The 13,325-nt window shown below is 36.6% G+C and overlaps 1 protein-coding gene across 1 annotated transcript in view; it reads left to right on the top strand.

The window, feature by feature from the left end:
- Positions 1-13,325, top strand: part of LOC311155134 (uncharacterized protein C8orf34 homolog) — a gene marked incomplete at its 5' end in the record, with an annotated part of 140,312 nt that overhangs the window by 30,998 nt on the left and 95,989 nt on the right. The window contains one exon of the mRNA XM_084208059.1: positions 1,475-1,603. Within this exon, the coding sequence (XP_084064185.1) occupies positions 1,475-1,603 (129 nt within the window). The remainder of the gene's footprint in view (positions 1-1,474; positions 1,604-13,325) is intronic.

The following is a 13,325-nucleotide window of genomic DNA, read 5'->3' as shown; positions in this document are numbered from 1 at the left end:
GATGAGAAATGCTGAAGTTGTGCTGTTCAATTTGTATATGCTACAGTCTGTGAATGGAGTCAACTTTTGTTACACAAGAATTCATGTAACTTTTAATTGACCTAGAAGATCTTAAACCAGGGAATTATAAGGTAGTGTTTGAAATTTGTAAATATCAACAAAAAATTACAAGCTGCTCATCTGAGTAGAGACTATTCATACTCTAATACCTTAAGGTCTGTATGTATTTACTGGGAACCACATTGTCCTGAGAAGGAAATACATTACTTGCCTGTTTTGAATGCATAGCAGAACAAGACTCTGGTACTTCAACTTGCTCCTCTCTTCTCCTTATTGAGGGTTCTTATGTCCCTTTCCTTCTATTCTTATCACTGTAGGTCTTTTTAAATGTCTCTTTTGTCTTCTGTCTTTGAGAATGTCTGTAATTGCAGTCTAATACATTAATTTCCCTAATAGCCAGGTTCCTGAGTGAGTATTACAGATCAGGTTATACTCTGGGTTGTCAGACTCTCCATAGATGTCTGTTTTGAAGATGAGTTGGTTTATGTCTGCAGGAGGTAGAATCATGTTATTTGTGAAAGAAGGACTTGAGCATAACTGTTGTGTTTGGAGACAACCCAACAGTTGCATTTCTTGGCAAAAGCTGCAGCTCACTTAATTCTGACCACTGGCAAAAAGAACATGTTAAACTGCAGTTCCAGAAACAGCATTGTTTTTGTTTTCATTTCTACAAATTGTTCAAAATGTTCACATGGTTCAAAGAAGCTCTGTTCGTTGTGTGTCCTGCATACCTCAGACACCCCTCTTTGTTGTAGGTAAACTTAGCTCAGCAGTTGATACTGGTATTTTAAAATTAAAGGCTTTGGTAATAGATAAGGAGCAGCAGATTGTAAGGTCAGGTCTGTGCTTCCCAAAGGTTGAGTTTGTTTAGTAGTGCAATGAAGATTAGAGGCTGTACAACATGAATGATAAGGACTTTCTTTGTTTCACTGTTTTTTATGGACTTTATGATTTTTGGAAAAAAAAAAAGTTGTTTTAAAGGCTGTATCTAAAATATTTTTTTCTTTTTGATAAATTAACTAGCAAAGTCAAAAGTTACTCATTTTTCTTTCAACATTTTTTCTTACTGATCCCTAGGCCACACAATTATTTTTGGTTGTAAATTAGTTACTATAATGTACAATATTTTAAATACCTTTTTTATATGTTAGTTTTATTGTTTTCAATTATGAATGTTAATTATCCTGTTTGCCAGTTAATTCATTGCAAGAATAATTCAGGTGTGCGTTTGTTCATAGATGTTTTTACTTCACATTGACCAAAGAAAATATTTCCAGCAATTAAAATAAAAGGATAGTTAGCTAATTCCTACCCAAGATACTTGGGCTTGTAAACTCACTGTGCAGATTTTTTTCTACTGTAGGAATCTGAACTACCAAATCTAAACTTCATCTATATATCTGTGTATATTTAGTGCCAAGGTCAATAGAGCATCCTAAATGGGATTGGAAGACAAAACCGGAGAACCATGATTTTGATGAACTAAATCATATTCTTCAAGAGAGCAAAAAGCTTGGAAAAGCCCTTGAGAATCTATCTCGCAGTAAGTTGATTGATTTTAGTTTTTTAATGTAACCATGCAGCCTGAATTGTAATTTGGAAGTATGTATCAGGAAGGTGGTCTTCTATCAATGAAGACTAATGTCATTGACATCAGCACTTAAATTCCTGTTAAGGTTTACAGATTGTCTGAGCTAATTCAGTAGCTCTCCTTGAAACTGAAACCACTACCCCTGCACAACCTTTATTTTTTTTACTTTAGTTTTTTACCAGTTTAGTGGGCTGAATTAGCTCATAAAAAGATCAATGCAAGAGGCTGGTTTAATGAAAATAGTGGGAACATGCAGCAGGAAGATTGCTCCTTTCTGTGGTAGTTAAGTGGCTTAACCTTTGCAAAACCTTAGCCTCATTGATGGCGTTCAGACCTGTTTTTGAAAAACTTTTAGCTATTTTGTATCCTTGATTTCATTGACCTTCTAGTTTTCAAAAGAAATTACAGTATTTTAAAGCATCTTAAATAAATACTCAGAAACATGAAATACAGTTATTTCATGAAAATCCCCATGCATTATCCCTTAAACACTCATGTAATGAACAGCTCTGAGGCTACTGGATATGATCAGGAATAGCTGCTCTTTTTTTTTTTTTCTTTTGCTTTCTTTCCTGTAGAAGAGAATTCTGAAATACATTTGTGGGAGCAAATACTGCTAACAGTTTTTAAAGTATGAAATGATGACAAGTACTCTTCACCATGCTACATGAAAACTAGGTGTGACATGATCTGGGAGATATTTGTGTGAGAAACATTTATTTCTTCTCTCATTAAATTTTATCCCTGGAAGTTCTTGATTCACTGGAGGATTTACAGACAGTGAGGTCAGAGTGAGCTGAATGAGGAGCAGAAGATATGTTTTGCAATTAATGTTGAGATTCAGCATTTTTTCAAATTGTGCCAAATACTCAAAACTAGTTTTCCCAAATCACACTCTCCCAAATGTTTTAGGTTGATCACGACAATTATATTCTGAACAATTTTCAAACTGGTATTATAGTTGCAGAGCTTTTTTGAAATACTTTTCTAGTAAACTGGTCTATCTGCCTGTAAGGAGCTCTAAACCAACTCTGGTCAGCATCTCTGATTTGCAGCCTCACTGTTGCCTGACTGTGGTGGATGTGAGTGTCATTTTCAAGCTTTTCTCCTTCAGAGACTTGTAGCCAAGCTATGCACAGATACAGAAGCAAAATTTTGAATTTCAGAAAGGGTTATTTATTCACTCTCTGGAAATACAAACAATCAGATGTGAGAGTTCAATAATTAATGCCTAAATCCACTCTTCAATCTTACATCTTTGTCTTTCCTTCAGAATATTGTAAAGTTTCCACTTTTACCTAGAACTATGCCTATACTTCCTTATACCTAAAATAGATTTTGTAGCATTCTGTACCTCTCCTTGCCCCACAGTTTTCTAACTGGAATATAAAACTCTGCAGCTCTACTGGGTCATACACTTGGACTGGGTGAATGTACCTGGTTGCCATTGTGAGTCTGGAAACAGACAGGAGTCTGTTTTTCATAGTTATTTCACAAATGAAACATTCTTCACTGTTTCTTGCTAATACTTGATGCTTTCTGGTGGTTTGTCACGATAATATGGGAGTTGAATCCCATCCCCCAGAGTGCTTTAAATCACTCACAGCCTGTAAGTAAGTTCACTTTCCTGAATGTGCTCTCTATTTCTTCATTCAGATCATTAATGGAAATATTGTCAGACCTCTTCATGATCCCATTTCAGATCTGACAACCAGCCCTTGAAAGCTACTCAGTAAGTGTGTTTTTTCCCACCAGATGTTTTTCTACCGTGCAGTGTTTTCACGTAGATTGTAATTCTCTAATTTTTTTACTGAGGTATCATCTAGGGTAGTAAACAGAGTCCTATTGCTGGAGTATTTTGCATCTGCTTCTTTTTATTATCCACTAGGCAAGTTTCCCAGTTGAGAATGCAATTAGACTAATTTAATGTGATTCATTCTTGATAAATTCACGTAAGCTAGTTCTTATCATCGCCTTTCTATTCCATTAGATGTTGATACATTATTTATTTAACAGCTTTGTCTATGATTCTTGCTGCTGTCTGATTTCGGCTTGGTAGTTAGTAGTTGCCCACATTTTCCCTTTTTCTTTTTCAAAGATCTGTATTTGCTCTTCTCTAGCCTCTCTGTTCCTGAAAAGCAGTTGCTAATGGATTAAGGGTTTCTTCAGTTGGTTAGTTAAATGCTCTAGAATGAATTTCACAAGAGTCTGATAATTTGAATGTATATAAATCACCAGCATATCTTTCAGCTTCCCTTGTCTGGCTCACAGTTTTTCCTCTTAAAACCACTACTGTTAAGCATCTGGCTGCAACTGATTTTTTTTTTGGTAAAGACTGGAGCAGAGAAAGTATTGAACACTGGGAATTCTTTGTATCATCTCTTATTTACTTTCCTTCTCTTTAATATAATAGTTCTTTATTTTAATTTGTTCTCCTTTTCTAGTGTATTTATAGTATTTTTTCTTATGGCTTTTTATGTCCTTTTATAGTTGTTAGTTACTCTGCACTTTAAGCTTTTTTCTTGTTGGTATAATTTAAACACTTGCATCAGATTAATTCTAAGCTGTATCTTCTTGTTTCCAGGGTTAGTTCTTCTGATTTTCACTTAATTCCAAAAAAATAAAAAAATCTTTTCTGTTATTCCTTACGTGTCAGCACGATATTGAAAAATCAAAATGAAAAATGTGAAAATTTTGTAAATAGAGAAAAGGTGAAATTTGGAAAATAAATTAATTTTACTGTTCTCGCAGAAATAGAATGTAGCTTGCACATAGGAAATCTTGGGGGGCTTCAATGAATAGAAGGTCTAGGACTTTATAAGTACAAGGTATGTGAAACTCATTCTGTGCTGTACCCAAACAAACATCCCATGTGCTGAATTTTTAAAAAGCCATCACATGATCCCACATCTACCTCTCCTGGAGCTTGTTTTGGGCAGGCTAGTTAGTGCTTTTGTTTCTACAAGCATGCCATGAGTTTACTGCTGTATTTGATACTAATCTTATTTTGAAGTGATGTGGGACAGATACTAGGCTCAACAGCTAAGTACTCAAATGATCAAAATGTACTATTAATGTCTTTTTACAGCACCCTCTCTTTTTTCCTTCAGTATTTCAACAGTGAAGAGTGACACATGAAATGAAATGTTTGAAGTTAAATGAATTTTCTGTCAAGTCCTGGAATTTATTTACATTTTAAAGATAAGCTTTGGATCTTTTAGTGAGTTTCCATGACTTTGTCGCCTCTTAGGCAGCTGACATAGCCTGTGAATTAAATTCCAGTTTCTATTGCTTCATTTACTGTGCAGTCTAGATACCTGCTTTGAGACAAACTTTTGCACTTCATGCAAAATTAGAACTGCCTGTAAGATTTGGAAGGTGAGACTCGAGCACAGAGATGTCCGGTCTCTTCTATATTCATCCCTAGTGATTAAAACTGAACTTGCTTTTATTTGGACCCTTTCTCCCAATCCCTGTCAAGAGAGTAAGTCTGTGCTTTAGTAGGTCTGAGAAACTAGCAAATGACTTCACAGTCAGAGCTGAAAGTATCCTAGGAGTTTTGAGAGTCTGGAGAAGATTATTTTTGTAATTATGGTCCAAGTGTGGTGGAGCTTGCTGATTTAAGTATACAATTTTTTAGAGGCTGATTTAAGTATACAATTTTTTAGAGGCTTACCTTTTAGAGGCTTCCTACCTGTGGAAGAGCTGAATTTTATTTGCTTCAATCAGCTGTATGTCATTGAACTGGATTTGGAACTATCAAGTAATCTATTTAGGGAAGATTTTAGTTTATAAGGCAACTTACAGGAATATACTACATTTCCCTGGTGCATGTTTAATTTTCTTTTATTGCAAGGTCTCCTGCCTTTATTGTTGTCATCCTTCTTCCTGTGCTGTTCATAAGGAAGAAAAGTTCTATCCTGGTTCAAATATACGCTCTTATATTTCAGCTTCTGGCCTGGTTTCCTTTAAACAGAGCTAAAATCTGTAAAGCTAAGGATCTTGCTAATGAATGCCTTTGATCTTGCCTTTGTCATTCCCCTATTTTCTGAGAATGGAAAAACAGATAACAAGATATGGAAACCAGTGAATTATGAGTAAGGGAAAATTGAGGACTAAATCAGTGAGGTCATGTTGGGAAGTTGGGAAGTCTGCATACTTGATGAGCAGCTTTGCATCTTTTATACAAGCAGTTAGGGATTAGGGTGCATATTGAAAATGTGTGCATATTGAAGGTGCTAGTAACTGTATTTGATGAAAAAAAAATCTTCTGCTGTGACATAGCTACTCTTTCATAATCACAAATAGCCTTTTAGCAAAGATAACTGACATTCTGTTAAGTAGTGTTTGAATGCTTCTTCAGACCAGGTGTACACTTCAGATCAGAGGGGAAGAAACAGATTTATCATGCTTTGAATTCAGTTGGCATTCTAAGATCAAAAAGTGATAATAAGTTAACATTAACTAAAACTATGAATCCAAGTCATTTTCAGGGAATCCCAGAAACAATGGTATCTACATATAACCAACAGGAGAAAAATCCTCTTTTGTTTCTTAATTTTGAGGGGAGTAATCAGTAAAGAGCAGTAAATGATAAAAACATGGTTTTCCATCTAGTAGGAGATATTGCTGGAAATCATAAGGAATTATAGAATCACAGAATGGTTAAGGTTGGAAGGGACCTCCAAAAGGCATCTGGTCCATCACTACTGCTCAGGCAGGCTGACCTAGAGCCAGGTGTCAAGGCTCTTCAATACCTTCAAGAATGAAAGATCTCTAAGTCCCTCCAGAGTATCTCAAACAGTTTTTTATCGTAATATTAGAATCAGTTGATGTTGTTTATAATTTTGTTAAGAAAGGCAAGCATGATCTTACCTCTTTAAGAAAAGTATAAAATAGTAAAACGTAAAAGTGTATGTTCTGTTTATATTTCACAGAGAAGAAGACAAGCAACAAGAGTAAAAATCTCATAACTAGAAGGGTAGGACAAGTTCTAAACAAAATCACAATATGTTAACAAACTGCTAAAATCGTGTCCTCAGCTTAGTGGATGAACCTGTGAGTATGTGGGATGTGAGAAGCTTTATATATACATCATGAACTACTTGAATGTATTTAGTAGTCTCTGACAAACCCATTAGAATGAGGTTTCATTTAGAGTCTTCTACACTGTAGGAAACTATTAATGATTTACATTCCACTTATGGAAAATGAACTTTATTTGAATGACACGAACATTTCTTGAAGCCAGACATTTCTGGTGGTGGTGATCATGATGACATAATTGTAAATGCACATCTTCAGGACACATAACTAGACTTCTGTCAATTGCCTTATGAGGGGCATTGTTTTAGGACATAACATGTTAGTATTTTTTTTCAATTGTATATTGCTGATGATCTGAAATTGATGTAGAGTCTATAAAGATGACTTCCCTGATATCAGTTGATCATCTAGCCCTAAATGTGTTCTGCTAACTGAACCACAAGACTAGTCATCATGTAGAGAATTTTTCCCTTCTTCTCTTCAGCCTGAACTTTAAAATCATGTTATTCTTGCATGAGATCAGTGCTTGTGATTTATTTTGAGATCAACATTTTTAGATAAGCTCAATCAAACCTTTAAGGAAGATAATTTTATTTCAGTGCTACAGCTGTTATCTGATACTGCCTTTTCCCATAAAATCCACTTGCTTTTAGTATGATGTATGAGTAATAATACAAAATAATATTTTCTGAGATTGAAAGAGGAACAATATGAGCATAAATATTATGCTCTTCAACTATAAACTGGGGCTTGTATGACCAGGAGATCACTGCTACTCATAAGTATCTTTTTTCTGCAGATGTTTTAATCATGTTTGTGAAGGTATTTGCCATTGTGATCCAACCTCCCCTAGATTTCAGGACTAGAGTCTCTTTTGAGTTACATTGTCCTTTTCTTTAGTATTTGGTTTGCTTGAAGTTTCTCTAATATTATTGCAGAACTGGGATTTATGTCATCTCAGCTATGGAACTTTCTAGTTCTTAGTACAAGGGGGTTGGTGTTTGTGGGACAGCAGAATGTGAGCTATGACTTTGTCCTTGGCTTCTGAATGCTGTGGACTATGCATTTTAACCCACTTATTGCAGTGCACACCTTCACCTGAAGAGTTCTGCAGATTTGATTATTCTCTTCTGAGATGACCTTGGCCTAGGAGAGTTTCTGGGACATAATATTTGTTGGACACTGCATTTTATTTCTCTGTGTTTGCATAATTCATTAGTCACTAAACCTAATCCTGAAACCTCTATTCACCATTGGAGCCGCTCAGAAATTTGGATATAGATATTCTGCAAGTCTAAAACAAACATTATTTTGCTAGAGATTAATTATTTTTATCATCTTTTAAAGCCAATATAAGGAGGAGGGATTAAATCCATGTTTCTAGATAGTAACTATAAGATGTATATTGTGCTCCTATGTTTATGTGTGGTGCCTTGAAGATGACAGTTTGTCTTGTTTTATTATGGCCACGTGTTGGGAGGAATATTATCCTTATTCAAGATGGATGCCACTACAAAAATTTTAAAGTTGCTCAGTAATATGAGGACATACACCCCTCATTGGTAAAAACTCTGAGGTTTCATTTCAACATGCCTTCACATGTTGAAGTTACTGAGTTACTACTGGAGGAAAGTGGTAAAATGCCTCTTTGTAGGTAAAGGAATATTATAAGAATGTCTATTATGACAGTCAATGACAAATATATTTTAAAGTTCCTACACAGAAATGAGTGAGATTTTTAGGTTTTTGTGTACTTTTTCGGGGGAAGGAATACTTTGTTTGGTGCAACCAGAGCAACCATTTTATGTCCTTTATAATCCCAAGAATGGTGTGAAAGAGTTTCAGGTTTTCTTGTTTTCAATACATGGTCATAGAGGTACAGGGGCTAGAACATACAGTGCTGCCTGCTGCAGTATGGCACAAGGTTTTGCCATGGGAAATGCAAGTATGTCTAAGATGGCCTGTCCCACCAGTAAGAAGAACATAAGCTTCCCCTGAGAATTTGGAGTTGGAGAATGCATGGGGCAGTGAACTGCTGGACAGTTGATACATGATACAATATTTCTGTGTCTGTGCTCAAAACTGCAGGATTAGTAATGGTAGAATAAGAATTCTGTTTCTGTCCTGGAATTTGTTACAGAACCTGTGATATGCGCTATGAGGTTGACAGTCCAGCCATCCAGAAGTTCCCTGGCCTGGACTGATCCTGAGAATGAATTTTGTCAGGTTATTCAGAGTTGCATTGAAGTTGTCTTAGTATGTCTAAGGTTTGAATGTCAAAAGCCACGTGTCAAATCCAGAAAGCTTTGTTTGGCATGTAGGAAAACTGGCTATTGGGAGCTCTGTGGCCATCTTCTGGATGTTTAGGAAAATGCATAAATATTTCCTTGAATATTGAGTTAAGTAATGGTAGTCTGGCATACATTACAGTAGTAGCATTTTATTTTCTTATGATTGGCTGCACATAAGTCTTCTCAGATGTACATTGTGTGTTTAGAAAACTGCAAGTCTTAAAAAAACCCCTCAACAAATTTTTATTATGTGTTATTTCTTCCTGTAATTATTTAAGGACCACAAATAAAAGCAAAAATGGTAAATATCTCTGAAGTTCCAAAACTTTCATTCTTACCAGAACTCCACATATGTAATTTAAGGTATGTCTAGCAAATGAAAATATTGCCAGATTTTAAGCTGCTGTAATGCATCGGTAAGGCATTTTATACTTTGCCATTTCTTAGAATCATAGAATGGTTTGAGTTGGAAGGGACCTTAAAGTTCATTTAGTTCCACCCCTTTCTGTGAGCTGGGACACCTTTCACTAGATCAAGTTGCTCCAGGCCCCGCATAACCTGGGAACACTTCCAGGGATGGGATATCCACAACTTCTCTGGGCAACCTCTTCCAGTGTTTCCCACCCTCACAGTAAAGAATTTCTTCCTAATATATAATCTAAACACAGCCTAATTTAGTTTGAAGGTGTTTTATCACTACATACCCTTCTAAAAAGTCCCTCTACAGCTTTTTGTAGCCCCTTTTTAGGTACTGGAAGCTGCTATAAGGTCTCCCCAGAGCCTCCTCTTCTCCAGGCTGAACCCCAACTCTCTCAGGCTGTCTTTGTAGGGGAGGTGCTCCAGCCCTCTGAGCACTTTCATGACCCTCCTCTGGACTTGCTCCAGCAGGTCCATGCCCTTGTTTTTGTGGGGGCTCCAGAGCTTGACACTCCAGGCAGGGTCTCACAAGAGTGGAGTAGAGGCAGAGAATACCTCCCTTGGCCTGCTGGTCACACTGCTTTCGATGCAGACCAGGGTGGGGTTGCCTTTCTGGGTGCACCTTTCAGGTGCACATTGCAGAGTAATGTCAAGCTTTTTGTTTTCCAACACTCAGAAGTCTCTCTACCCAAGGCTGCTCTCAGTCCATTCTGTGCCCAGCTTGTACTTGTGTTGGGAGTGCTCTGACCCAGGTGTAGGACCTTGCATTTGGCCATGTTGAACTTCCATGAGGTTGGCACAGCCACCCCACTTCTCAGGCCTGCCAAGGTTCCACTGGATGGCATCCCTTCCCTCCAGCGTGTCAGCTGCACCACACAGCTTGATGTCATCAACAAACATGCTGAGGGTGCACCTGACCTCACTGTCCATGTTACTAAAATAAACAGCTCCCATTCCAATACCAACCCCTGAGGAATGCTGCTCTCCACTGGTTTCCACTTTGACACTGAGCTATTGGCCGCTGTTCTTTGGAGTGTGGCCATCCAGCAATGACCCTCTGACCCATCAAAGCCGTGTCTCTCCAGATTACAGACAAGGATTTTTTATGGAACAGCGTCAAGTGCCCTGCACAAGTCCATGCAGATGATGTCAGTTGCTCTTTTTCAAAAAGACCTGAACTTGTGTGGTGCCTTTTGTTTTCAAAATTGATTTTATGCTGTTGTATTGAGAACATCAAAGTCTAAAAATCACTTTTCAAAGAAAGATATTATCACTGAGTGGAGAAATTAGGTATTGGACAAATAAAGCTCTTCTGCTGAGAAGCATATGCAAAAGCTAGGCATTTTAAGGACTCACGGAATTGTTGTTAACCATGTTCAGTTTTCTTTGGAAAGAAAGTTAATTTCTTGGTAAGCTAGAAATAAAGCAGAATGTCCTAAGCAGAAAATCTGTACTGTGGAAGATACTCATTCTAGACTCAGAAGGATTTTATTTTATTAAAATATAATGCAAAGGTTTTGAGAGGTGGCTTTTACATCCGAGAAGATGCTGTAACACTGTATTGATTTACATCTTTATTTTTCCATACTTACCATTGTGCTGCTCTGCTGCAGATTGTCAAAGGGACAGAAATCCAAGATAGCCATGTAAAAAATGGTTTTAATAATCCATGCTAATTTTAAGAGACGGGACAAACAACTGATTTAGTGTTTTAAATATAAAAAATGTGTAAGGTAAATTGCTAATACAGCGTGAGATACACTTTTTAGGCAATCTGCTTAAAGTAGACATGATAATAGTAATTATAATAAGTTACAGGTTGTAAGTTATAAGTTAATAAATATAAGTTATAAGTTAATAAATTACATTGTTATTACATTGTTTGTTAGATATATTTCCTTTAATTGTATCATGCCAAACTTTTCTTGGAATCAGACAGTGCATTGTTCTTCAGTCCTCTTCAAAAAACAAGCTAATGACAGAATGAGTGTTCCAGCTGAGAGAGGCTGTGCTAGCATTAACAGCCCTTCTCCAGATTTGTTGCTGATCAGAGATGGCAGTGGTTGTGGCTGTGGAGCATTTCTGAAGGATTGTGGAAACATATTCATACCAATTATTTCATTGTTCAGCACCCTTACAGCACAGAGGGTTGTTATATCCTAAAGTAGAAACAAGTGCCCCGAATTTGTCTTTGTAATTCAGCACACAACTGAGTTGGCTGGATGCTTGTGATGCCTGATCAAATTTCAGCACCAGTAATTACATGTAAAAGGGAGGATTTTTTTTAAAGACATGAAATTGGCAGCTAGCTACCTAAATAATTACCACGTTAAACCTTGCCCATGGGCCTTAGCTGATGCTGGGAAGCAAAATTCTCACTGCTTTAGTTGCAATGGTTAGTGAGAGTGGTTGGTCTTTTGTACAGTTGTCAGTCACATTATGATATGAAACTATGGCAGATGTTTTCTGTGAGAAACAGCTGCTATAAGAGTAAAGGTAAAGCATACTCCTTTATTTCTGGAGGATTTGCTTTTGACATCAGAAGACCTCTCCCAACAAAGGCAGGACAGCAGTTTTTAACAGTCCACTTTTTAACTGTTGCTCAGTGTCTTGCAGTAGGGCAATGATGATGCAGCTTTAAAACTTGCATTCTCTACATTGATCATCATGCAGAGTCAGGCTTTAAATGCTCTAAGCTGGGGGGAAGTCAGAAATTGTTGTTCATAGTAACTTTTATTCTAACAAAGCCGCAGGATTTAAGGTTGAATAAACGAGATGTGTCAGTTTTTCTGGTGTTAAGAGATTTTTTGTGATTAGGATTAAATTTTGATGGAAAAGGTTTCAGTTTGAAGAAGTGACTCAATTGTCAGATTGAAGGGTTTTAGTGTATGGGCATTTTGGCTATACCTATGAATGTTTTGTTTAAAATTGCAATGTTGTTTACATTTAGTGTTTTCATGGACTGGGCTTTCCCTTTGTCTCTAGTGTTCTGTGATTTTATAATGCTGTTTTCCTGTTAGAATATATAAAAGGTAAATAAAAACAATTATAGAAAGTGCAGAGAGCATAATCAATTACTTTTTGTCACCTATACAAAGAAGTGACAAAAGGGTTTTCTTCTTGAAAAATCTGATGTCTGGATACTAGCAATTACATGAACCAGAGATAGCAACCATTCTTACAATTTCTTTATAGAAATTCAACTATTTTAAATTTTCAGTGTATTATTTGAAAATAAAGTAACTGACAGTAACCTATTTAACTACTGAAAAGTTATGAGTCTGCTAAGTGTTAAGAAATTAACAGGAATCCTAAATACTCCTGTACAATAATGGTGATTGTCTCTAGTTTTGTTCTCAGGATTTGGGATTAAAGTTTCTTTGGTCCATTGTTTTTTTTTTAAAGTTATGGTAAATATGTAAGAGTTTCAATTTTTTGAGGGATTATTTTGTGAAAACTGGAGTACATATTACTCCACCTGACATCTGCACCCAAAAAATGATGTTTCTGTTGGGATTTTCTGTCTACTGCACTTAGGGTGCAAATCCTCCTCCTCTCAGTCAGCCAAGACTTTCTGTGAGTTTGGCAATTACAATGAAACTTGTTAAGATCTGGGTACACACTAACTGTGGTGCAGTAGTGTCTTGGAATGAAATGTGTTTCTCCATCCAGCACTTTTTGGGGTTATTTATCCTGGTCTCTGCTAATGGAGTTGTGCTATCAGTGACTTAAAGAGTACTGTTAATATTAATGAGGCTCAAGACAACAAAAAGGTCTCTGTGGTAAATACCACCTCAAGAAGAATCGTTGTGCTAAGATTGCTGTAACAAGCTCCTTAAAAAGTTTCTTCCCCAGAATCCCTTTTCATTTCTCTTGATGCCACATTAGACAGAGAGCTAAAAAGAGTTTGCAGCTTTAAT

The sequence above is a fragment of the Fringilla coelebs genome, assembly GCF_963513975.1.
Source record: "Fringilla coelebs genome assembly, chromosome: 1".
In the NCBI taxonomy this organism is placed as follows: Eukaryota; Metazoa; Chordata; class Aves; order Passeriformes; family Fringillidae; genus Fringilla; species Fringilla coelebs.
Note: the sequence above shows the minus strand (reverse complement) of the source record. Positions and strands in the feature narration are given on the sequence as shown.